This window comes from Vipera ursinii (genome assembly GCF_947247035.1).
Source record: "Vipera ursinii genome assembly, chromosome: 4".
NCBI classification, from domain to species: Eukaryota; Metazoa; Chordata; class Lepidosauria; order Squamata; family Viperidae; genus Vipera; species Vipera ursinii.
The window spans coordinates 36,174,069-36,201,517 of record NC_139514.1 but is presented as its reverse complement, the minus strand read 5'-3'; the positions used below and the strand labels follow the sequence as shown (position 1 = coordinate 36,201,517).

The 27,449-nt window shown below is 36.9% G+C and overlaps 2 protein-coding genes across 2 annotated transcripts in view; both read left to right on the top strand.

Moving 5' to 3' along the window:
- CGGBP1 (CGG triplet repeat binding protein 1) overlaps positions 1–9,143 on the top strand; it is a 15,216-nt gene extending 6,073 nt beyond the window's left edge. The window contains exon 2 of the mRNA XM_083361412.1: positions 7,162–9,143. Coding sequence (XP_083217538.1) covers positions 7,178–7,675 — 498 coding nt within the window. The 5' untranslated portion in view covers positions 7,162–7,177 and the 3' untranslated portion in view covers positions 7,676–9,143. The remainder of the gene's footprint in view (positions 1–7,161) is intronic.
- On the top strand, positions 7,249–27,449 carry LOC310639614 (B- and T-lymphocyte attenuator-like). Its single transcript, XM_083361398.1, has 6 exons — positions 7,249–7,385; positions 16,500–16,618; positions 20,853–21,176; positions 23,734–23,892; positions 24,254–24,300; positions 25,657–27,449. Exons 2-6 carry the CDS (start codon positions 16,549–16,551, stop codon positions 25,942–25,944), a joined length of 888 nt encoding a protein of 295 aa, XP_083217524.1. The 5' UTR covers positions 7,249–7,385; positions 16,500–16,548; the 3' UTR covers positions 25,945–27,449.

Below are 27,449 nucleotides of genomic sequence, written 5' to 3'. Positions count from 1 at the left end.
CTGGCTTAGGTTTGCAAAGTTGCATCTGAGCAAATCACAAGACTTCTGAACACTGCCCTTTGGACAGACAAGATCAAAGTGGAATTGTTTGGCCATAATGCACGGTGCCATGTTTGGCAAAAACCAAACACAGCATATCATCGCAAACATGTCATACCAACTGTCAAACACGGTGGCAGAGGGGTAATGATTTGGGTTTGTTTTGCAGCCACAGGAGCCAGGCACCTTGCAACCATTGAGCCAATCATGAACTCTTCTGTATACCAAAATGTTCTAGAGTCAAATGTGAGGCCATCTGTCTGACAGCTAAAGCTTGGCCGACATTGTGTCATGCAACAATACAATGATCCCAAGCACACCAGCAAATCTACAGAGAATGGCTGAAAAAGAAAAGAATCAAGATGTTGCAAGGGCCCAGTTAAAGTCCAGACCTCAACCCTATTGAAATGCTGTGGTGGAACCTCAAGAGAGCTGTGCATAAACAAATGCCCACAAACTTCAATGAACTGAAGCAATGTTGTAAAGAAGAGTGGGCCAAAATTCCTCCACAAACATGTGAGAGACTGATAAAATCATACAGAATATGGTTACTTCAAGTTATGGCAGCTAAAGATGGTTCTACAAGCTATTAAATCACAAGAGGTACTTAATTTTTCACACATGGCTTCTCTATTTTGGCTTTCTTTTTGTAAAAGAGCCTTGGTGGAGCAGTGGGCTAATGCCTCCTTAAGTAACACCAGCTGCCTGCAATTAGTGCAGGTTCGCATCCCACCAGGCTCAAGGTTGACTCAGCCTTCCATCCTTCCGAGGTAGGTAATATGAGGACCCAGATTGTTGGGGGCAATAAGCTGACTTTGTAAAAATGCCGCTTGAGATGGGGCCGAAAGCCCTAATAAGCAGGCATATACATAGAATGAAGGCTATTGCTAAGCACATTGTGCTTTAGATTGTAAGCCGCCCTGAGTCTTCGGAGAAGGGCGGGATATAAATGGGATTAAAAAAAAATGATTACATGCCATCATATGTCATGTGTTGTTGTTCATCTAAGGTTGTATTTACCTTCTTCTAAGAACTGAGGACCAGATGATTTTTACTCTATCTTGTTACATAAAACCATAGAACTCAAAGAGGGTGTACTTTCTTTTTTTTTTATTAAAGAGTTTTAAAACAAAATTTTACAATACATATCCCCAAAACCCACCCACCCCAAACCACCCCCCTTCCCCCCCCACTTCCCAGAGCTGAATACAGGGTTATAGATATAATAATCATATTCTAACTAAAATTGTCCATTATAAAATTAACCAAATTCATAATGTGCTTTAACTCCCCTTTAACATAGATACATTCAAATTATTAAAAACATAATAATAACTTAAACAAAAATATAATCAATACTAATACTAAAATTAATAACAATATCATCTAAAAACTACTCATAAGCTAAATGGAACTTTTAGTCCCATATTTGTTCTGAATATAATCTATCCATCTTCTCCAAACTGAAATATATCTTTCTTGTGAATGATCCTTCAAATAAGCAGAAATCTTAGACATTTCTGCAAGATTCGATACTTTAAGTACCCATTCTTCTATAGTAGGCAAACTATCCTTTTTCCAGTATTGTCCCACTAGTAACCGTGCTGCTGTTATCAAATTCAACATCAGATTGGTTTCTTTAGTATCACAATCTACAACAATACCCAATAAAAACAATTGTGGAGAAAACTTTATCTTTCTCTTAAAAATCTTTTGAATGTTCCACCAAATTTTAATCCAAAAAGCTTTTATATTTCTACAAGTCCACCACATATGAAAGTAGGTGGCATCTAAACTACCACATCTCCAGCATTTAGACTGTAGGTTAGGATACATGTTAAACAACTTTTTGGGATCCAAATGCCATCTATAAAACATTTTATAAAAATTTTCTCTTAAATTTTGAGCCTGAGTAAATTTAACATTTCAAACCCAGATTACCTCCCAAATATCCAATGGAATTGGTTCCTGAATATTTTGTGCCCACTTTATCATACAATCTTTAACTAATTCCGTTTCTGAATCCAATTCAATTAAAACATTATATATCTTCTTTATATGCGCACGATTTAAATCTCTAATTTGTTTTACTAAGTTTTCATCTGTAATTGTGATGCCAACCTTCTGATCCAGCTTCCACCTAACTTTCAATTGGGTATATTGAAACCAAGAGTAACTTATATTCTCTTGTTTTAACTCATCTAATGATTTAAGTTGCCAGTTATTCCCTTCCAATCTAAGTAATTCCTTATAGGAAAACATATCCAAACTCACTCCCATAGAGACACCTTCTATCGTGTGTCCGGGAATTCCCCAAATTGGTATTTTATAATTTATAAGAATACTTTTTCCAGACACACAGCAAGGCACTTCTAAGAATATGAGATTTAAAAGCCCTGTCCACCTTTTTATCATAAAGCACATATGCATGCCATCCATAAACCAAGTCCCAACCCTCAAGGTGAAGTATTCTTTTATTAGTTAAATTAAGCCAATCGCTAACCCATGTCAAGACCACCGCATCATAATACAATTTCAAATTAAGCGCCTTGAGTCCCCCTCTTTCCCTAGCATCTTGCAGAATCTTAAATTTGACTCTTGGTTTTTTCCCCGCCCAGATAAATTTATTAATACCCTTCTGCCATTCATCAAGTTTGGCATCCTTTTTCAATATAGGTATCATTTGAAACAAAAAGAGAAACTTTGGCAGAACATTCATTTTAACAGCTGCGATTCTTCCCAATAGAGATAATTGTAATTTTTTCCAATTATTTAAATCCTTTTGTATCTTTAACCATAGTGTTTCATAGTTATTCTTATATAATTTTGCATTTGAAGCTGCAATATACACTCCCAAATACTTAACCTTTTTTACTATTTCAAAACCTGTTAATTTGGTTAACATTTCCCTTTCACTCACAGACATATTCTTAGACAATATCTTGGTCTTATTACTATTTACCTTAAACTCAGAAACCTTTCCATACAGAGTTATAATTTCCATCAAATCTATAACTGATTGTATCAGTTGAGATAATGTCACAACCAAGTCATCAGCAAAAGCTCTCAATCTATAATCGTTGTGTTTTATTTTAATTCCCTTTATCAAAGAGGACTCTTGAATTTTAATTAATAAAATCTCTAACGTTAAAACAAACAACAATGGTGATAGGGGGCATCCCTGTCTTGTACCTTTTTCAATTTTAAACGTCTCTGTTAACTCCCCATTAATTATAATTTGTGCAGTTTGTTGTTGATATGTAGCTTTAATAGAATGTAAGAATCCTTCTCCAAAATTCATTTCCTCAACAACTCTCAATAAGAATTGCCAATTCAATTGATCAAAAGCTTTTTCCTCATCCAAAAATATCAATGCTGCAGGGACTTGGTTGTTCTTATCCAAATATTCAAGCAAATTTACAATTTGTCTTACATTATATTTCATATACCTTCCAGATATAAATCCCGATTGATCACTATGAATCATTTGCTTTAAAACTTGCATTAATCTATTAGCCAATACTTTAGCAAAGATCTTATAATCTGTATTCAAAAGCGATATAGGTCTATAATTTTTAGGTTGAGTAAGGTCTTGATCCTCCTTTGGAATCAATAATACAAAAGCTGTCCTCCAAGATGGAGGAACTGCTCCTCCAGTCTGAATTTCATTAAACAACATCTTTAAAGGTTCAATCATTTCAACCAACAACATTTTATAATAAATTGCTGTTAATCCGTCTGTTCCCGGGGCCTTGCCCAATTTCAACTGTTTAATAGCTAAAGAGATTTCCTGTGATGTTATTAAGCGATTCATCTCAAGTTGTTGTTCTTTTGAGAGTCTAGGAAAGTGTGCTTCCTGTAGATATTTATCTATATCTAAAGCTTGTATGTTTTCTCTAGAATATAATTTCAAATAAAAATCTAAAAAACTCCTCTTAATCACCTTTTGTTGATAGACTTCTTTTCCTTTATATTCTATTTTATCTATAGTACGTAATTTCTGTTTCTTCCTTAATTGGTAAGCCAACCACCTACCAGGCTTATTGGCATTACAAAAAGTATTATGCCTAGCATAACGCAAATTAGTTGCCACTTGGTCAGCCATTAACATACTAAATTGTTCTTTCAATAAATGTATCGAGGTCCTTAAATTATTATCCAATGGATTCAAAATAAAATCTTTCTCCTTAGATTTAATCTCTTCCTCAAGATCTTTACGTTTTTGCATTTGCTTATGTCTATAAGCATTATTCATATAAATCAAGACCCCTCTCATATAAGCTTTACTAGCATCCCAAACCATTCCCATCAATGTACCTTTATGCATATTTATAACAAAAAATTATTTCACATGTTCCCTACATTTCTGCAAGAACACCTCATTTGTAAATAAATTTTCATTCAATCTCCAGGATCTTCTATTACCATCTTCATCAAAAAAAAACCTCCAACCAAACAGGACTATGATCCGACAATGTCCTAGGAAAAATCTTAACGTTCTTAACCCTAGAGAAAAGATCAGTAGTAATTAAAATAAAGTCAATCCTAGAGAAAGATTTATGTCTATCCGAAAAAAAGTAAAATCTCTATCTTTCATATTCCCTTCCCATCTCTTAGCTCCAGATCCTCCTTCAAATCAAAAAAGGCTTTGGGCAGTTTCGAATAATTAGAAGGGTTTTTAAAAGATCCCTTTTTGTCTTCAGATGAGTCCAAAAATCCATTCCAGTCCCCCATCATAATAACAGATTTGTAATCCAATTCAATTAGTCTATGATGTAAAAATTTTAAAAATTTTTGCTGTTGTTGGTTTGGAGCATATAATCCAATAAGAATAACTTTCTTTCCTTGTAACATCAATTCAATACTAACATATCTCCCTTGTTTGTCCGATTCAATTAATCTAGCCGATAAAACTTTTCTTAAATAAATGACCACTCCAGGCTTCTTGTCCGGAGCAAAAGCTGCAAAATGTGTTCCCAACCAGGAGTTAACCAAATACTTTTGGTCCTTTAATGCAATTTTGTAAGCAAACAATGTCATTTTTATGTTGTTTCAAATAATAAAATACTTTCTTTTCTGTGGTGAATTTAAGCCATTAACATTCCATGTCAGGAACTTCACCATCTCTGGTGACCAGGAGCCTTTGGAACATAACCTGAAGATCACCTGTTGCTCTCTTCGGGCGTGCTCCTCCCACAGGCTCTGAAACAGCCGCATCTTGCGTAGTTAGACCAGATACAAGCTTCTGTTTTTGCTCTTTTTCCTTACGCTTGTATGCAGCCCTAGTCATCCTCTGTTCTTTCAGGTCCTGCTTTAACGCCAAACTCTGCTCCATAGTCTCAGCCTGCTTCATCTCCTCAAGAGGCAGTGACATTGCCCCTTCACTCAGTTGTTTATCTTCCTGTCTTACTTCTGTTCTTTTAACTCGAGGAGACGGTGGTGAACCTGCTTTAAGGACCTTTGTATAAAAATCTTTTGCTTTTAAAATTGTGTTCAACCTATACCTCGTCCCTGCATAATTCACCACAATTCCAATGGGTATTTCCCATCTAAACTGAATTTGTCGCTTCTTAAGCTCATCAGACAGAAAGGTGAAGTCTTTCCTTTTTCTAAGAATTTTTTGGGGGTATCTCCTTTAAAATTATAATATTTTGGCCTGCAATTTGGAATCTTTCCCGGTAGAAAACTTGGATAATTGCATTTCTAATTGATCTGGAGAAGTAAATCACTACATCTCTAGGTAAATTTTTCTGTCTGGCAATCCAGGAATTAACCCTAAATGTCTTGTCCATCTCTTTAAGTAATTCTTCAGGTTCACATTTCAAGACAGGAGCCACTGCTTGCACCACTTCCCATTCCAAATCTTCTTTAGGTTCTCTTTCAAACCCCTTATACGCAATGCAAACTCCATGTCTCTATATTGTGAGATGGTGACTTCATCTTCTGTTCTGTCAATTTTAATCTCTGCTCTGTCTACTTTCTGTTCAGCACTGATAATTTTATTTTCCAAATTCTCAACATACTCCATAACTGAATCCACACAAACATCCAGGCGTTCAGTATGTGCAGCCAAGCCCTGAAGTGCAAGCACTATATCCTCCCTCATCTGCTTGTTTTGATTAACAAATTCTTCCTTTGTTTCCTTTATTTCTTTCTGTAATACTTGCATTGATTGCATCACAACTTGCTGAATATCTGCCAATGTGAATGCAGGTGGTGGTGGGGGAAGGTGGTTGTGCTGTAGGTTTCATTGTAGTTTGCCCTGCAGCTTGTAGTACCGGTGAAGAAATTGCACTTTTGGAAATTGTAGGGCCTCCACCATGCCTTGCAGCCATCTCTTAGGTTTTGATTTCCTCTTTCTTCCAGCAGAATCAAAGTTCAAAAAAAAAAAAAAGAAGGGGGAAAGAATAAAAGTTTTTCTCCCAAAATTCCTTGTCCTTCAGTAAAAAAAAAGGGCAAGCTCTCAAATACACAAAATCCTGTACTGGTTAGAATCAGTTGCAAATTGTATCTCTTGCTATGTTGCAAAATGTAGCAACTTTCCAAAACTGTCAGTTCATACAAGAAAGCAACATTCCAGCGCCATTTTTACTCCGTTTCCACCAGCTTAAAACTTGAAGAAGGTAATGAGTCTGAGTTAAAGTTAAAATCCAACTTGAAAATTCAAATCCTCCTGTTTCGCTCTGCCTGCTTCTTAAAGAAAAAATACTCACAGTCCTGTCTAAGCAGCAGATGTAGTTGTCGCGTCTAGTTCCACTCCGTTATGGAGCAAAAGCGTCCTGGGAGCGGAGAAAGCCTGGGCTCCGAGGGAGCTCACCCCGTTAACCCCCAAACTGGTTGAGGGAATCACAGGGGAGCTCTACCTCTACCCAGACAAGCTCGTCTCTCCCTCTTCTCCCGAGGGAGAGACTTCGGCACCGCGGGACAGCTGATTTTCGCTGTCTCCGAGTGCTCTAACGGTTCCCAAGGTCGGGCGGCTTCTGAAATGCCGCCATTCAGCGCGGCAGCACTACCAGAAGTCAAAGAGGGTGTACTTTCTTTTTCATATGACTGTAACTAAATTCTATTGTATAAGCTGAATATAAATACAAATTCACTCACTCACTCACTCTTTTTTCTCAGTTTACTAAAGGCAGCAATGGAAAGATTTGATGTAAAGCCACTTCCCTCCCGGAGCCGTTCAAAGACAGCTTTATATGTGACCCCTCAGGATCGTGTGACTGAATTTGGCAGTGAACTGTATGAAGACGGGGGGAAACTCTATTGCAGTTTTTGCAATGTGGTCCTGAATCATGTCCGCAAGTCTGCAATCAATGATCATCTCAAATCCAAAACACACACCAAACGTAAGGGAGAGTTTGAAGAGCAAAGTGTCAGAAAGAAACCACGGACCCTGACTGCCTCTCTGCAGTGCAATAGCACAACCCAGACAGAGAAACCCAGTGTAGTCCAGGACTTTGTAAAAATGTTTCTGGAAGCTAGCATTCCTCTTGAGAAGGCTGATCACCCCGCCGTACGAGCATTTCTCTCTCGCCATGTAAAGAATGGGAACTCCATACCCAAGGCTGACCAGCTGAGGAAAATGTATTTGTCTGACGGGTTTACAAATCAGCTTATTAAATCTGAAGAACACTGAGAGGAAAGCCACTTGGTTCTAAGTGTCAAGCGTTACAATTGCATAGCAGTGATGTGGTTTTATTTTTATATTCATGCATCTGCAATAGGTTTTGTATTGTAAAATGACAATCTGTCTCGGAATGCAGTGATGTACAACCAAGAGTTAATGGCTACATAATAAGAGCTTAGCACTAGGTTGCTGAACTTTTGGGGTGGGGGGGGAGGGCAGGAAGTGGCAAGTAGGTGCCATATTGCTTAGTTTGTAATCCCTGTCTTTAATACCATAGAAAACTTCCTCCGGTTGTTTCTTTTACAGTATCTGATATTTGTAAGTGAACAAATTAGGTATGGTTTAAGCCCAATTGTTTAATTCAGGGCTTTAGTACTAAAGGTGTCTTATATGTGTGTTTATTTATTAGGCCCATGTTGTTTGTATAAATTTATATTCAATTTAACTCTATTTAGAGTTTTTACAGTATTCCTGAGCTTTGATTTCCAATGCAGTTGTCACAGCTCTGCTATGCAAACAGTTATTCAAAGCTTGATTTTTGTTTAGTTCTCTGTAATTCCATGCAGCGTCACTCTTGCAGAACTCACATAAATGCCAATGCACTTTACACTGAAGGCAAAGCATAAGCACCTGCATTTAGATTTTTATTTTCAAGGGCATCAATTTATATCCAGACCTCCTGAAAGCAAAAATGTATGAGGCATTTGGCAGGAGTAAAGAGTGGTTTTGCAAGATTTTAATTATACTACAATTAATCAGAAGTTGTAGACTCTCAGAATAGCATTATATACTGTAAGCAGTTACTTATCAATGCAAGGGGTTTGCAAACAATCCCTCTCTCAAATGTTATTTTCTGACATTCTATCTCTTAAAGTTAAGAAATAGAAGTGTCCTGAATATTTTTTAAAAATCCATTTGAATATCTAACATGTTTGAACATTGCTCAGTTTGGATCTGTGTAAATACCATGTCTGAAACAGATTTGCTGATATCTTTCCTTTTCTTGTTTGAAATTCTTTACTGGGAGCATATGATTATTGATAATTTAACTCTTGATTAAAATATGCTTCATGTGTTACTAGCTGCAAACTATAATCTTGCCCAAGTTAAGCATGGTTGATTTAAATAGTGCTTAAATCCTAATGATTTAAATTATTATATAACACCTGCTAAATTTTGTTTTTTAAAAAGGTTAATATTCCTTAGATCATGTCCCAGTTAATTAACTTTTACAGTAACATAGCCAAGGAAGCAGAGCAGTTTCTTATGACTGGTATGCTTACCATTATAAAAATGAAAATGTGCACTCCGCTCCAGTGAGGGAAAATGCAATGAAACTTTTCACTATTGAGATCCTATTTGAATTAGATCATGTGTTATTGTCTTAGTCTTGCATATTTATCTTTCTTTGAATTCAAATTGATAGATAGCAAGCTAGGCTGCTACACTGCTGCACATTTGAAAATGTCCATCAAGTTCATAACAAAGTTTAAAATAAAGGTTTAAACTGCTTGGTTTATTAAAGTCTGGTGCTTATACAAAATTTTCTCTTGACTTTTTCCAAGGAACTGCTTGGCGTATTAAAAATTGTGACTTTCATCTAATTCTCGGATTTGTGTAGAAATATTAAGCAGGTGTTTTTGTAAGAGTAAACCCCAGAATGAGTCATTCTACGAGGGAGTCATTTATAAGTCAAAATTAAATTTGTATCCATTAATTTCAGTAGTTTTGTTTATAAGTATCATTAAGTCTGAATATCACCTAAAGTTGTTTCTAATTTTGGAGGAGCTTTTAGTTTTCTTTATTCAGAAAAAAACCCTTTCCTTTTCTATGGTTTGTGCTTTTTTATTTCTTGTCAAGTTACTTTAAATTTTACAAAATGTAAAATTTCTTAAAATTGTCCATTAAAGCTTGGGGAAAAAATGAGATTTTTTTTCTTCCTTAGCTGAACATTAGTGACCCTTAATTTAATTACTTGTACCTGGAGAATAATTCCTGGAACAAAGCGCTAGTGCACATAAGTCATATGATAGCATAAATAAGGCCCGCTAAATGTCATTTTTTGAATTCCTAAGACTACTTGTTGAGTTTTAAAACATGGCCATAACTATATTAATTTGCATTTCAATTTTATAAACAGGCCTGTTATTGCAAAATTTAGTATTAGATGAGTGCCTCTTCCTACAAATTAAGCACATTATAATAAATTAAAATTAGGGAAATATCATGCTTTTTATCTAAAAAGAGTGCTATCTAAACAATATGTAGGATTTTGTTTTTGTTTTGCAGACTTGAGTATCTGATATTTTGTAGAGATTTTTCTTTGCTTATCAAATGAAACTTAATGTATGTGTTAGTTTAAATAGGGGGCTGTAACGCATTATCATCAATAGATGTGTATTTCTTGTCTGCCTCATTCATAAATGTGCTCTGTATGAACTTTAGTAACAGAGTAGAGGCCCTATATGTAAAGCAATGGAAAATGCATGTTTTAAATTTCATAAGATTATATCATTCTGCTACTTTGCTACTCCCATTTGCAATCTTGTACATTAACAAGGACATACCAGCAGAATCCTTTTGTGTTTGTATGTTTTCTTTTCACTCTTCCAGCTAACGTGCAGAATAGTGGTCCATGTATTTTTTCAGGCTTCTCAAACGGCTTACCACAAAGTGATTTATAACTTATTCCATAGTACTTTATATAAGTGTGAAAAGACTGCAGCCTAATAGGGGGAAAAAGTAAAATTGTCTTTTAATCTGTACGAATAGTAAAAATCATGACAAGAGGGTTTACGCTTTTTTAAAAAAAAATCACCATTTTAAATGTGCAAAATGAAACTTTTGTCGAAAATGAGATCCAGAGAAGCAAATAATTGAGACTTTACTTGCACCCGCTTTATTATTTTAATAAACTTTGTGCATATATTGAACAAGGAAATCAGTAATGCTATCCAGCCAAGGTAATATATAATATTGTTACATAGATTTACTGATCAATTATATGGACAGAAAAGGCCAGGGCTGCAGTCTTCTGCTTGAGTACTTGAAAGTAACTTATGTTAGATTTTCTGTGAAATGTGCTTCCAATTAAATTGCATAACATCAGGCCACATAAATGTAATTAATAGGCATAGGGCTGTCTCTGGCAATCCATCATTTCTTTATGGTTGTTTAGTATGTTTTAAAGACAAGCTTGTATTTGGGTTTTTTTACAGCTGAAGTGTGTGCATATGTGCACACCTGTACAGGAAAGACAAATGTTAGGGTTTTTGAAAATACATTGAATGAAGGCAACATCATAATCACAATGCATGGCATTCAAAATATCCTAAGTGAGCAAATGAAAATACTAATAATGGTCTGTTGAATGTAGACTTACTTTTACTCCCAGAAAATCAGTAGGGCTTGGTCATTGCTTGCTTTTCACATTAATTTCAATAGAATTTAAGTATAGGCAAAAAAGTACAAGCCTGATAAGTATTAAACTTCAATAAACTTAGATGAGCTTTCTTCACATAAATGTGAACTATTCCGAATTGTTCTTCAAATATTTGATGCCTTTCTTGCTATGTTTTAAATAACTGAACTCACAACAAATGTTCAAAGCTAATTTCTAATCTCAGCATTCAATCTTGATACTGGATTGAAAAAAAGTTTTGCCCAATCAGTCTAGTTTATTATAGAAAGCAAAACATCTTTTTTTCTAGCCAATGTTCTTACAACATTCAACATTTTTAACACATATATTTTTGAGAGTTAATCAATTGCAACCATACAAAATTTAACTGTTAAATTCTTAATTTGATTCTGTCTTTTTTCCCCTTTGAACAAAATAAGGAACATAATTATAATGTAATAATTGCATTTAATTTACAGATGCACATCATATGGATAATTTTGCTACCCTTTTTTTACTATTCCATCTTCCCACTAGGGTGAATTTTTTTTGTTTGTTTTGTTTTTAGATTTGCTCATGCATGTTGAGAATTCATTGTCATTATGTTTTTAATGCTCTGTGTTAACTTTACAGAATAAAACATTTTAAAGTAAAGACCACTGGAAGCAAAATTTTATATTTAGAAGCATCAAAGTATTAATGATTTTTTTCTCTCTTCTATTGCTGTGTGGAGATTTGAATGGATGTCTTGATATAATTAATTGCTTTGCTGGTAATGACCTATAAAGCTCTAAATGGCTTGGGTCCGGATTATCTAAGGGAACACCTGCTGCCGGCATCAACTTCCCATCGTCCTGTGCGCTCCCACAGGGAGGGCCTTCTCAGGGTGCCGGCGGTTAAGGAGTGCCGGCGGGTGATCCCCAGGGGGAGGGCATTCTCTGTGGGCACGCCTGCCCTTTGGAATGATTTACCGGTGGAACTTTGGACCGCCCCCGATCTGCGTTCATTTCGCCGGGATCTGAAAACCTGGTTTTTTGATCGATCAGGCCTGGACTGAAGGGGTTTTAGCTTTTAATATTGTTTTAATTGTTGGGCTTATATAATTTAATCTATTTTAATTTATACTATTTTTATATTACATTTTATGTTGCCCTGTAAACCGCCCTGAGTCCTTCGGGAATAGGGCGGTATAAAAATTTAATTAAATAAATAAAATTAAATAAATAAATAAATATAAGGAAAAAGTTAGTTAAATAGTTGAATGTAATGATGCTACCCTGAATTGTATTTTAACATTGCTCTTCCTTCAAAAACAGTTCAGGTTGTTCTCCTTGAACACAATGATATCTGAGAGAATTCATGTAATAGAGATCATTGGCACATTCCTGTAATTACTCCACAATTTAAGAATTGCTGAAAATAGCAGCTTGGTTTTGGATGCTTCTCATATGTTCAAAAAACCCCAGTAAATTTCAAATTCCCTGAGACCAAATTCTTTCAGACTACCATCTAGGATCAAACTGCAATTTTTAGCCTAGGGTTTTTTAATAAAAAAAACACAGAAAAGTTCACACTGCATTTTACAGTTTGCAGTCCTACTACATAGTTTGGCCAGAAGAAAGATGTTTTTTTGAAATGAATGAAATTATAAATAACTGCCTATAGATGGTGCTGTTTTGCAACTAATGTCTTTATTTTAATTGCTTTTTTAAAAGTTTACAGATGAAATTATTTGAAAGGCTTATATTATGCACATTCCATAAAGAGTTTCAAAACCTACCTCTTGTAATATTACACCATAAGCATGAAAACAGTATGTCCATAGCTCATGCCAGAATCTCCGGTGGATTTTTTTTTCTTGCTGCACATTATCCCCATATAGTAAAGGATACTAGAAATTTTTTCATTTTGGTTTAAAGTAATATTGGTTTTACTGACAATAGTTTACATCTCTTGTCGGTTCCATTGAGGGGACTGTTGCCCTTCAGATAGCAGGGGCCTATGCAGAGCAGGACTTTATAATTAATAACCACATCTTGAATTGCAAGTGGCGACTGACCGGCAACCAATGCAGCTTGTGTAGCAGCAGCAGTTTCTTAACTCATTTTTTAAAAAAGCAAATGAGACTTTGATCCTTTGCCTTCATCCATGCTCTATGCCTGTATTCTTTCCTGTCATTTCTATAGTTTCTAACTTCATTTTACTCTCAATACACAGAGAGACTATAACCATTTGCTCTTCCTAGAGAAATTTTTTAATAACAGCAGGAATAAAAGGATTTCTGTAGTACATAAATTACTCTTGTATATAATTGACAAAATACATAAAAAGAAGAAGAGCATCTATTTCAGTTTTGGAATAGGTTTTCCCCCCCCTTATAGTTGCCTTTTCACTTACGTCATTTGAAACTTTTAGGCAAGATATCTCATTATGTAGGTATACATGTAGAGTTAATGATGAAAAAAGCTTTTTCAGTAGCTGATAATGTCAGATTTGCCATTCTCATAATGCCATGCAGACAGGTTTCATTTGTAGTAATAGAATCTTAAGATTGTAAAGTTAGAAAAGAATCATCTATGCCAATCCGCTGCAATGTACAGGAACATTCCTTAAACCAGGGGTCCCCAACCTGTGGGACAGGCTGGCCAGTGCACGTACGTGTGCACGCATCCACACACACACACTTGGGATGTTGCTGCGCCATGGGGCATGAAAATGGGCCACTGCCACACTTGCAGGGTGCAAAAATGGAACATCGCCATGGGGCGCAAAAACAGGCTTGCGCCATGCTTTGGGGTGTGAAAATGGGACACCGCCATGCTGCGGGATGAAAAAACGCACCACCGTGCCACGGAATGCGGAAACGGTCCTGCGCCATGCAGGAATGGGGCAGGACTAGTGAGTAGCATGTGGGTACTTGCCCTGCCCCATTTGCATCACACGTGTACGCGCGCATGTAAAATGCTTCCCCCTTCCTTTATCTCCGGTCCGCCAACCGAGAAAGGTGGGTGACCTCTGCCTTAAACTATCCATGAACAGATGTTTTCCAGTCTCTTCTTGAAAATCTACAAAGATGAAGGACTCAGAACTTTCATTTGGGGGATATTTAATCAAATTAGTGTTGAGATTTTTATTGGAAAAAGTGATACCATCTAGAGAGAAAAAATATTTAGAAGACATAAGTCATTTTTTTCCCTTTATCTTTGGCCCTTTTTCTAACAGGGCCTTCCATGTGGAAATACTGACACAGTAAATCAATGAAATGACTAATGGTGCAGTGGAGGCTTGCAATTACAACTGGTTTTAACTGATTCCTGTACAAGTGACATTATATTCATGGGCACGGAACCATTGTTTCAAGGCAGTGAAACAATGTGCTACTGCATTGTGCTTGATGTATCTATGCCCTCATTTGGCAAATTTCTGACTTGCAGTACTGTACAGCTCCTAGGAACATGTTGGTATAATTAAGGTAAAAGAGCCTGAATGTACAATTATCAGTATGCCAGCATTAGTAGTTGGAAAGACAATTTATTTTATTTTTTTTATTTTAATTCCATTTATATCCCGCCCTTCTCCGAAGACTCAGGGCGGCTTACAAGCTTAGCAGTAGCCTTCATTCTATATATATGCCTGCTTATTACAATGAAGGTCTGCCATCGTGACAAGCAAAACAACAGCTGTTATTTTAGTTTTCTGAAGAGGGGGGAAAAGATGTGTGTTTAAGCATGGACTAGCAAAGGTAGAATCACATATCCCATTAATGGCCAGGAAGAAAGTACTGATTACTGACCACACACTGAATTCATCTATAGGTCAGAAAGGGTAAGGAACAGCTGGCTGACAGTTCCTTGTGAGTGTTAGATTTGGAAATGTCTTATTAATAGCATCCTGGTATCTGAATAGATCTTGAAGTAGTCAGTCCAGCCCATGTTTATTTCTTCTTGGATTTGGCACACTGAATTCAGACGTTTTGGAAAGTAAGTTTAGTTGTTTGGAAAAACCCAACAGACATATCTTCTGACTGATCATGTCTCATTTGCTTACTGTTTTTTTCAATCATGAAACCACAAAGTTTGAATACAATGCTCAGGAAAGTTTGCTCATTCTGTTTGAAAGTCTCCCTTTTGCTTACCATAATATTGGTATAATACTTCTGAACCTCAACTGTGATTAAAAGATCAGGATTGTCTGTGGGCACCTATTTCCTTCCTCAGTTTTCTCTTTTTCTGTGCAAGTTTCCAAAACTTGCTTTAATATATTGAAGAACATGGACACATATTGATTCTTGAGCAACAGTACAGTTGTAAAATTTTAACTCTTATTAATAGTAGTTATGTTTGTACCTTCCAAATGTTTCAGGATTGCAGTTCCCCAAACTTCAGGAAGGGTATTAAGAAGACCAAAAGGAACATTATCTAAGGATATTTCATAAAAAAATTGTCTTACTAAATCCTGTTGAACTATTGTATTTGCTCTCTATGGCCTTGTTGTTGTTAGTGGCGAAGTCATGTCCGACCCATCGCGACCCCATGGACAACATTCCTCCAGGCCTTCCTGTCCTCTACCATCTTCTGGAGTCCTTTTAAACTCACACCTACTGCTTCAATGACTCCATCCAGCCACCTGGGTTCGTGCAATTTGCTAATCGATAATCTGATTTCTAAACCATGGTTTGTAGGTTTTCATATCCATTGTGTTTTGTTTAATAAACCATGATTAAAGTAATAATGGGTTTATACAATGTGTGAACCAGGTGGTATGTTAATACATTTTCGAGCAGGATAACAGAATAGCATTAAAAATTAATTTTATCACCCAATCTGTTTAGGTATTCTATGAAATGTATAGACATTTTCTCTCTTACTGATGTTGGTCAATATTTCTGGATCATTAAACATGCCCAATTCTCACTCATTTGGTTTTATTGGAGGTTTGGAAGATCCTAATGTTCCTGCCTTGTTTTTCAGAGCTTCCCTTTTAGCTGAAATTTTGTTGACATTGACCAGCACAACTTATGTTGAACCTACTGAAATGAAGTTTTAACAAATATGATATATCTGAGCAAAGTATTGCAGCAATTTTTAAACCATTTTAGCTTTGCATTTTAAAATATCCTTAAACAGTTATCTGAAACTACACTGATACTACTTTGATTTGGGTTTGCTTCCTTTTATTCTGCACTGGTTACTCTCACAAGGTGGAAAAGATACTAAAAGATAACAATAACAAAACAGTAAGGTTGTGTTTGGAAACCAAGAGCAGCAATTCTTCTGCAGGAAGATCTGGGCTGAAAAAAATCTGCTTTGTGTGAGATAAAGCCCCTTTCCACTCCCTCCCTTCTTTCACTTCTCTTGATCTCGCTGTCTGTGAGCACTGAAAGATGATTTAAGAATGTCCAATGGTGCAAAAGAAAATATTTCTGTTCCACAGATTCCCTTCCATTTTCACAATGACCCTGAAGTGAGGATAACTCCAGGCCATGTACATAGGCAACTTTGTACTACTGCTTCTCTTGTTGATGCTGATGGTGGACAACTCACTGACATACGGTAAGAGACACAACTGAGAACAATCTTCTTCAGAGTAATAGCAATATGTGCATGTAGATGCTGTGTAAGTACTCTACTCATGTGGAAAACTATAGCTCTTTTTAGATGAATATATGAAGCAAGATAAGAGCTTGGTACTCTTCATCCATATCTTACTAAAGTTCTAATTCTGTAAAACATATTTATGACCAAGTTATTAATTTATGCAGGACAAAAAGCAATACAGATTTTTCAGTTCTACTCTCTGTGTTTATGTGTTTAAATAGTATAGATACACAATTATATGTATATTTTCTCAAGCTAAGTCCAGCTGATTAGAATATAGCTTCCTATAAAGCAGGTTTGCGCAGCCTGATTGTTTTAATTCAACTGCATACAAGTGCACTTTGTCAGTAAATGTTTAACACATTTTAACATGATAAAAAAGCAATTTGGAGATTAATTTGTGAAATGTGCAAAAACAGTAAATGGTAATATATTTTTTTCAAAAGTGCAAAAATGTGTTTATTGCATTGTCTTTGTGTATTCATATATACACATATATGCACACATGTTGTTGTTGTTAGCTGCGAAGTCATGTCCGAACCCATCGCGACCCTATAGACAACGTTCCTCCAGACCTTCCTGTCGTCTACCATCTTCTGGAGTCCATTTAAGCTCACACCTACTGCTTCAGTGACTCCATCCAGCCACCTCATTCTCTGTCATCCCCTTCTTCTATTACCCTCAATCTTTCCCAGCATTAGGCTCTTCTCCAGTGTGTCCTTCCTTCTCATTAGGTGGCCAAAGTATTTGAGTTTTAGCTTCAGGATCTGGCCTTCTAAAGAGCAGTTAGGGTTGATCTCCTCTAGGACTGACCGGTTTGATCGCCTTACAGTCCAAGGGACTCGCAGGAGTCTTCTCCAGCATCATAGTTCAAAGGCCTCAATTCTTTGGCGCTCAGCCTTTCTTATGGTCCAACTTTCACTGCCATACATTGCAACTGGGAAGACCATAGCCTTGACTATACACACTTTTATTGACAGGGTGATGTCTCTGCTTTTTAGTGTGCTGTCTAGATTTGCCATGGCTTTCCTCCCGAGGAGCAAGCGTCTTTTAATTTCTTGTGCACACATGTAAATACTACAAAAATAGAAATGATCAAAGCAAACATGAAATGTATATTATGAAAAACAAGTTTATAGATTTAAGTTTCATATTGCTTTATGCCCATTAACGTTCATTGTGAAAAACCAGTTGGGGATATTTTGCAGAACCTTAGTTTACACCTTTTTCCAAGCATGTGGAAATTTGGAATAGAAACTCAAAGGGAATGGTAGTATCATCTATGGTGATTTCAACTTGCATTGTTTTTAAAAAATTATTATGGTTGCCCTAATCTTGACTTAGCCTGGAAATCCAAAACTTCTTGAGCAAATTTGGGCATGGTTGTAAAACCAGATGGCTGGTCTGGGGTGAGATGCAAATTGGAGGCTAAGGAGGATGTAGGTAGAGAATTTTTAATGACAAAATAATAATTATTAGATTTTATCCCACTTTTAAATATATAATTCAAAGTGGAAAACATACCTAATACTCCTTTTTCATATTCCCCCTCAACAACAACCCTTTGAGGAGGATTGGGCTGAGAATGAGTGATTGGTCCAAAACTATCCAGCCTAAGGCAAGACTAGAACTCATAATCTCCTGGTTTCTAGGCCAGCACCCTAACCACTGTACCAAACTAGGTCTTTTGAATTGTTGCTTTTTTGGCATAGCAGACTGCCAGGTTCCAGATATTTTTTTATATCAGCTTCTGTTGCTTTCCATATGGGTTTACCCCACCAGTCCTGTCTTCACCATTTCCAGATGCACACCCTGCTAACTGGCAGGGAATGTGGACCTCTGGATCTGGTTCTTGGGAAGAGAGTATTCAAAGGTTAATCCAACATGGCTGAGCCTTGTGAGAATCTGAATTCTGAATTCTGATGGAAAAAGTCGACAAATACATTTATCATTTATCATTGTAAGGAATTGTGCACAAAAGAGTTTGAGAATCCCTGGCTTAACTTGAATGTTTTGTCTAACTTGATAAATAATAATAATAAAATAATAAACCTTTATTGTCAAAGTACAACATGTGTACATTGAGATTAGCTGAGCCTCCCCCCGTGCTCTCTCCCCTCAACACACAGTGACAACAAACCCTCCATCCTACCACACCATGTGAACCAACTACACCACACACCGGCCTCCCAAGTCAATGCTGCATAAGATTATGTCCCATTTAAAAGCCTAACAGCCCACGGATAAAAGCTATTTTTCAGCCTGTTGGTATGGCTGGCTATATTCCTGTATCTCCTACCAGATGGTAGGAGAGTAAAGAGATACCGTCCAGGGTGTGAGTCATCCCTGAGAATCTTCCTCACTCTTCCAAGGCAACGAGCCCTGGCGATGTCATCCAGTGGTGTCAGGGAACAGCCCACAATGTCTTGTGCTGTGCTCACTACCCTCTGTAATACTTTCCTGTCCGCGGCTGTCAGACCAGCATACCAAACCACAATACCATACGAGAGGATGCTCTCTATAGTAGACCGGTAAAAGAGGGTCATTAGCTGTTGTTCTACCCTGTTCTTCCGCAAGACCTTAAGAAAGTGAAGCCTCTGTTGGGCCTTTCTAGCCACCTGGGTTGTGTTAACTTTCCAGGTCAGATCTTCACAGAGGTAGACTCCCAGAAATTTAAAGGAGGAAACTCTCTCTACACAGTCCTCCCCGATGTAAAGTGGGGCAGGTTCCTCCTTTTTTCTCCAGAAGTCTAACACCATCTCTTTCGTCTTGCCGATGTTTAGGTGCAAGTTGTTGTTACTACACCATATGGATAGTTTTTGTACCTCCGCCCTATATGCTGTCTCATCCCCACCTCTAATAAGACCCACCACAGTTGTATCTTCTGCAAACTTGATTATCGCAGTGGATGGGTTAGATGATACACAATCATAAGTGTATAAAGAGTACAGGTAGGGGCTAAGCACACAGCCCTGTGGCGTGCCGGTGCAAAGCTTCAGGGGGGTGGACAAAGCAGACCCGACCCTCACTGTTTGTAACCGATCCCTAAGAAAGGATCAAAGGAGTTTTGCTTCCCCTTTAAATGTGGTTCTCTATGGGCTGCCACTTCTCCTTTAACTTCTGTTTTTCTTGTCCATGTGAAAAGAACAAAGGTTAGTTCTTTCAAATGAGTTGACACGCTACATATAAGGAATTGAAATGGGAAGAGCAGAGCTTACAATATATATTTCAAAGCCCTCAAAAGGGAAGATGAATTTTTTTTCTCAGTATTGTCCTACTTGCATTTGTCCCTAACTAATATTCTAATGATGGGGCTGTTTGGTTTATCTGTCAAGAAGACTGTTCATAAACCTTGGGTCCTTAACGTGATACCCTTTGGACTTCTCACTCCCCTACCTGGCTTCCTGTTTCTGACCATTCCATGGTGGTAGCACTTTTTTTTCTTTCTCTTTTTATTTCTTGCAAATATTCTTGAACAGAATATTTCTGGCTGGGGGCTGAACCGTGGGGTCCTCTGAGCTTGGTGGTTTTCTTGCAGATGTTTCATTGCCAAACTATGTAACATCAACACTGCTAGGAGGGAATGGAGGCTGAGGAGGAGGAGGAGGAGAAGGAGAAAGAGAAAGAAGAAACCTGGTGGTTTTCTTGCAAAAATTTCATCACCAAACCAGGCAACATCATCAGAGATGTTACCTAGTTTGGTAACTAAATGTCTACAAAAAAACCACCAAGCACCATGGACCCTATAGTCTTCCTCTTTCTCCTTTTCCTCCTTCTTCCCCCCTTCCTTCCTTCCTTCCTTCCTTCCTTCCTTCCTTCCTTCTCCTCCTCCTCCTCCTTCTCCTTCAACTTTCCCACCTTCTCCCACTCCTGCTCCCCCCCACAACCCCCAATCCCCTCCAGCCCTATTGTGAACAAACTAATAGTCCCAAGGCCAATATAAATCCCAAGACAACTTTGCATAATTCTAAATAGCTTTGCTGGCTGCTGAAGTCATAAGTTTATTATCATTCATGTTCAAAAGCTCATGACATTTAAATAAGACTTATAAAAAATTAACTTGTGAAAGGAAAAAAAAATCCCCCACAAAAAAGTGATAAAAGATATCTGTTACATATTGCGTACATTGGTGCTACTGAGATACATAAGTTATGCAAAACATAATTTCCATCTTGCTTTTCTCTCTCAGATTCTGAGCATGATAACTGCACCACCATTACTATTGAAAGAGGTACAAAATACTATAAAAATCTTGGTGACTCAGCCACTCTAGAGTGCCCGGTGACCTACTGCAACAAAAAGCCTGAAATGAATTGGTATATGCTGAACAAGAGCAAACAGAAGTTCCATATATTGAATTCTGAAAAAGAATACTCCATTTCATGGATAAGTGAAAAGAAGTTTGTTTTGAATTTTCAATCAGTTAATAAAAATGACAGTGGGCAATATCGTTGTGAAGCAATTGTAAGAAAAAATAAACTTACGAGTCATGTTGTAGAATTAATTGTTCAAGGTAAGCATTGGGGCAATATTTATCCAGTTTATCATTTAAAGTTCTTGAACAACCAATCCTCACACAATTTAGTTCAGCATAATGCCTTGGGAATAGGACAAGTTATGAAGTTGGGAAGAGACAGACACTAAAACATTAATAGCTCATTCAATCTTCTGATATTATCAGCCAATGACTCAAAAAAATATCAACATTATCTTCAGCAATGTGATTATCTATACTCTAGTGAAGAAAAATATTTTTTTTCAAAAATCTGTGTTTTCATTCTAAATAAGTGACTAATGTAGTTAACAGACCAGATACTGTAAGGATAATAAATTTAAGCATAAAGTAAAACAAACAAAGCTACTCTTGGAACAAGATGTTCAGGGAATAGAAATTTATTCTGTTGAGGATGAGATCACATTCTGGTTCACAATTTAGGTATAGGCCAGGGGTCAGCAACCTGAAACAGTGAAAGAGCCACTTGGAACCGGTTCCCTCACAAAAGGAAAAACTGGGAGCTGCAAAAAATGTGTGCACATGCGCATATATGCGCGCATGTGCAGAACAGGGTTTGACTGAAGAGTGGAGCCAAGCCAAGATATGCACCTACCCTGCATATTTGAATTGATTGGTTGAACTTTTTTAGCCCCACTTTTTTTTTTTTGACTGCACGTCAGAGGACTAGGAGCCGCAGGTTGCAGACCTGTGGTATAGGCCTAAATATGAATGTCCAGTTTTTGAGATTGCCTAACCTGTATTCACAAAGTTAAAAAGTAGTAGACTGCTATGTCTGTTCCTTGATATGTTAGTTTTGGCTAATAAATGCTCCAATTATATAATTTTGAACCCTAATTTGAGTTACCTTCGAAAGTTATCTGGAAATTTCAACTGATTCAGAAGGCTTGATTGAGACTAGTTATAGAAAACATAAAACCTCATTCAGTCCACTTCCAGGCACAATATGGAGGGATAACTATAACTTACAAAATCTTGCAGTGTAGGAGCAGACTACTTGAAAAAGTTCATTTTTCCATAGCAGTCTGCATGGGTTTCGTTAAATTATTAGGATTGTCAGAGGATCTTTCTAATACCTGCTCTCACGTTTTGGAACTGCTTGGCAAATCAGAACAAATTAGCTCCAACTTTGTTGCTGTAATAGTCAAAAATATATTTGCTGAGTTTAATTTAAGGACTGATTTGTTGTTTACCATCTTCCAACAATAACGGCTTCTCTCTGTCTCTGTCTCTCTCCTAGTGTCTGTTTGTGTGTTGTACTTTCAAGTCAGTAATGACTTTTGGTGACCGCCTGGATAAGTCTCTGCAGTTTTCTTGGCAAGATTTTGGAAGTTGTCTGCCACTGCCTTCTTCCAGGATTGACAGAGAGTGACTGGCCCAAGATCACCCAATTGTCCATGTGCCTAGGGCCAGACTACAATTCACAGAATCCTAGTTTCTAGCTTGGTGTTTTAACCACTACAGCAAACTAGTTCTCATATCCCCAAATACTTGTGCTACTTAATAAGAAATACGATGTTTAACAGGGCAATGGCACACAGGAAAGATGAACTCTCCATTGCTTTATACATCTTGAACAGTCTCCTTGCCAGCTGTTATTAATATGCTTATAATTTCATTTTAAAAGAAAACAAGGATCCAGAGACAAGTTTTATGGCTGAATGCATCATCCAGTTCATCATCAAGCATCTGTTTTGTTCCTAAATTTCAATTCCTTGTGTTCAACCTTCAAATTGCTTCTCTGATTGAACTTAGCATTTCTGTTTTTCCTTTCAAATCCAGATTTATAGGGACTTGAACATTAATGGGCTTGGTCATTAAAGTATGACATATTAGTGATAATTGGCCATGTTCGAAGACTATAATGAGCCTTAAAAAGTTACAGTAATAATCGTGATAGCTGTATTCACGCAGTACTGAACATCATAGCCAAGCAAACACATTGCAAATTGCCACAAGACATAAACTTGGATTTATCTATAGCTGGTATCCCAAAAGTGCTTTTTCAAAAGGCAACTGGGCTTTGTTTTTCCTTGAAAATGTTTCACTTCTCATCCAGTTCTGAAGAACTGAAAAAGCTTCTTGGATGAGAAGCAAAATGTCTTCAAGAAAAAACAAAGTCCAGTTGCCGTTTGAAAAAGCACTTTTGGGACAGCCATGATCTGTCTGACTGAGAATCTCCATAGACATATAGTGTGGTGTCTTAATATTTCTTTAGTAAAAGCTTAAAATAATTGCGAAGACTGAATTGGATCAGGGAAATGGAGATCTATTAACAGCTTTGGAGACTTCTTCTCACACAGCAAATAGTGCTGGTAAATAGGAATGCTTATAAAACCCCATCCCCAACACTGAGAAATGTACTGACACAGTTTCTTTCAACCTGCAATTTATTCCTTCAAGTAACTTTTCTGACTTTTTAGATTTATTGATACTATTATATCTACAGTGACTCCTGGAACTTCTTTGAACTAAGCAGCAACAAATTGCCTTTATTAAAAACCATGCTATTATTGCTTTGAATGTTAATGAAATTTTACCTGCATTGTCTGTATAGATCACAGTAACTCATCAGTGTTTCTAAATGGTACAAATACTACAGAAGATCAGAAACTACCTAAAAACAACAAGTTGTTGATTATGATTTCATCCCTCGGTACTCTGTTCCTCATTGTTGGCTGCTTTGGATGGCTGTATTTCATAAGGAGGCATCAAGGTATGTTATATAAATAATTTTATTTTTTTCAATTCTCAGTTGGTTCCACAATCAGAGATTTTCCAGTCTCTGCCTTTTGCTTTCAATTCATCTTTTAATTTCTTTTGTATGCTTTTGGAAGTATTAATTAGGCTACTTAGTTGATGTTTATGAAACTCTTAAGTAAAGGTTGTTTATTTCAAATATTAATGTCTTGTTCTATGAAGAGAAAAGGACATTGGGATTTGAAATAAACAACTTTTATTTCAGAAACAGTTTAGATTTACTTAAAAAGATACTGAGATGTTTTTCTTTATAAAAAATATATATTTATGAACAATTATAAGTTTATTTTAACAACATGCTATCTTTTCCTTCTCAGTAAAAAACACACAGAAAGTAAAAAACCCAGAAAGTGGAAATAACAGGGTATGTTTGTTATTAACTTATCTCTTTATTTTTGTATTCTCATCCTTCCCTATGTGTGCCCCTGCAGATGTAGCTAAACAACACTATCTGTAATAGAGAGTTATCAGCAGGAAAATACACCTCTTGTTCATTTAGTCTTAGAATGCTGATGAATTGGAGCAAAAAAATGAATCATGCACATTGCAACATTTCATTGAATATCATACTTTCCTGTCTCACTTCCAAATACTTAATATACATAATCATGTTTTTCTTCTTACAATCTTCTCATATCCTTTCAGTGTAGGCCAGGTCAGGAAATAGACTTCAAGAAAACATGGATTTTTACTTTATTGTTATAGGCTACAGCAGACATGTCAAACACAAGGCCCGGGGGCCGGATGCGGCCCGTGAAGTGGTTTCATGCGGCCCGCGAAGCCATCCTGGAAACAGTGAGGGAACGGCCCCCTCTGCCTTGGCCCTGGCCCAGAGACCCTCCTTCTGCCAGAGACCCTCAGATCTGTCCCACTCCTGCCCAGGCCCCCATAGGCACCCTTGATGCGAACGATGTAGAGCTGGCCACGCCCACCCAGTAGGCCATACGCACTCTGGCCACGCCCACCCAGTAGGCCACGCCCACCCTGGCCATGCCCACCCGGCCCCCTGAGGGCAACCGCAATGCTGATGCGGCCCGCAATGAAATTGAGTTTGACACCCCTGGGCTACAGTAACAGACATCAGACAGTGTTTTCCCTTCCCTTCCTCTTAAGTGAAAGAGAGTTAAGATCGTGTTACCTTAAGTTTCTTTTTCACACTGTCCTCACTTTTTGGATTTAATTCATATTTTCATAATTGGCATATTCCTTTTCCTATCCCTGTAGTTCTATCTACTTCCCCCAAACATATATAGTGTGAAGATAAAGGCCTTTACTTCCAGAACATTATCATTTGTACAATGATTGATTTCTTTCCATTTATGCACAATTTAAAATGATTCAGCCTTTGAGCAAATAGTTTAGTAATATTATCTTTCTAACAGCTTATACCATGCCATCAGTGCATAGTACATCACACAGAACTGCATAAAAAGATTTGTGTTACCAGATTGCCTGTAATTTTAACACTAGAAAAATGGAGTAATGGTGGTAGAAGGAAAGAATAAGAGAACACTCAACAGTTTTCTATTTTCATACATTCCCTTAGTAGGATGTTCAGTTCCATAGAAATCTTGTTCCTAGATTTTTTTTATGAAGTGTTTAATATTAACATCAAATTTGATAATTGAATTGTTTGGTAATTGCTGTTTTGTTTACTGACAACTAACTATGCTTATCTATTACATTCTTTATTTCTTGTTATTGTTATTTTTGCTATAAGAACACCCAACACTGCAATGATGGCACGACTCATATCTCAGATGAGGGAGCCATCTGTAATGAAGATTCCATGCCTTGCTTGTTTCAAGTTCCCAATGGGAATCCAGACAATTACCAGATGGCATCTAGAACTGGTCTAAGTTCCATGAAGGTCAATAAAGTTCTACCACAATATAAACAAGACCCAATTATTTATGCAACATTAAGCCATGGAGAATTTTTGCAGAGAAGCAAGCCCTCTGAAGAAACTCAATTTACAGAATATGCCATCATTAGACCGAAGAACTAAAGGTGGACATTATTCATTCATTAGTATTCTTTTATGTTGTCTAGTATGGTTTAGCAAGCTTATCCACAAACACCACTTATACAGACTATTTCTGCTTGGAACATTCTTCTGGAAAGAAATAATTATTTACATATTTTCCAGATAATGTATGTCTAAAATGAATCACATTTTCTATGCCATTGCTTTCTATATTTCTGTGTGGCTATCTGATGTATCTCTGTACAACCAGACATTTGTTTATCCGACTAGCTGCCACAGCAATTGGGATTCCTGTTGTCTTATTTTTGGGCACCCTATCTGACATGTTTAAGACCCTTCTCATAGAATTTTATTGGTGAGTTTTTACAGAGTAGACCTCCAGGTCTTTCTCCAATCCTGTAATGTTTTCCAACAATTGCCAGGGACAGCAACTATCACAGTCCTTGTAAACTGGGTGATGAGCAGTCTAACATGGGATTCTTTTTCTGTTGTATCATCATGATCAGAGCTTTTTTTCTCATAGAACGCTCAGAACAGAGTTCCGGCACCTTTTTTGGATGGAACCTTGTAGGGTAGACAAGGCGGGTTGTATGACATGTGTGAGTTCCGGCACCTTTTTCTTTTACAAAAAAAGCATTGATCATGATTAATGAGTTTGTGGATACTCTTAGTCTGGCTTCTCAACTGAGACCTATCTAGCTTGGGTGGACCCTTCTTGTGTACTTTCTGGTGGTAGATCTTCATCATAGCTTTCAACCTTAACAGAACACATGACAAGGTGGTACCCACACGGAGGGATTTTCTTGTATATAGCAATTCCATGTGCATAGCAATATAGCAAAATGGTCATATAATAGCAATAGCATTCAGACTTATATATCACTTCATAGTGCTTTACAGCCATCTCCCTAGCAGTGAGCAAAGTTACCCTGCAATTCTGCATTCTAATCAGTGCGCCGGTCATTGTAAGGTGGCAGCATTTTGCCTATTACACATTATATCAAGGTTTCTGTAACTTTGAAGATATTTATAAAGACATGTCACAAAATAATTTCTATTTCTATGTATAAAGCAATTAATTTGTGACACATTTTATTAATACCTTTGAACTTACCAGAAACATTGATATAATCTACAATAGAGAGAATGCTGCCAACTTTACAATAATTATATGACCATTGTTCTAATTTCATGTGGTTTCCAAACTATTTTGAAAACATCTGGTAAGCATAATTGCTTTCTTCCCTACATTTTACAAAGGTTATTAAAAAGTTAGATAGGATGATTTCACCAGTTTTGGTTCTTCATCCATTCCTTGTTTCATTAGGAATGTGGCCCTTCATAGAAAATATTAGCCTCTCTGATCAAATTAATCCATGACACAATTGATTACATGAGGAGTTTATTTATTCAGAGGATATAGATGAATATTTTATCTGTATTCTATAAAATTTAGCAATAGATACTGATTGCCTAAAAAATCAATGAGTTGTCATTCTGAGTAATTAAAACCTGTCTTCTACCAA

What these genes read in the sequence shown, in the direction of transcription:
- LOC310639614 (XM_083361398.1), top strand. Translation starts at nt 16,549, where the DNA reads ATGTACATAGGCAACTTTGTACTACTGCTTCTCTTGTTGATGCTGATG. An exon ending in GGACAACTCACTGACATACG is followed by an intron (nt 16,619 to 20,852) that starts GTAAGAGACACA and finishes TTTCTCTCTCAG; the next exon opens with ATTCTGAGCATGATAACTGC. An exon ending in TGTAGAATTAATTGTTCAAG is followed by an intron (nt 21,177 to 23,733) that starts GTAAGCATTGGG and finishes TTGTCTGTATAG; the next exon opens with ATCACAGTAACTCATCAGTG.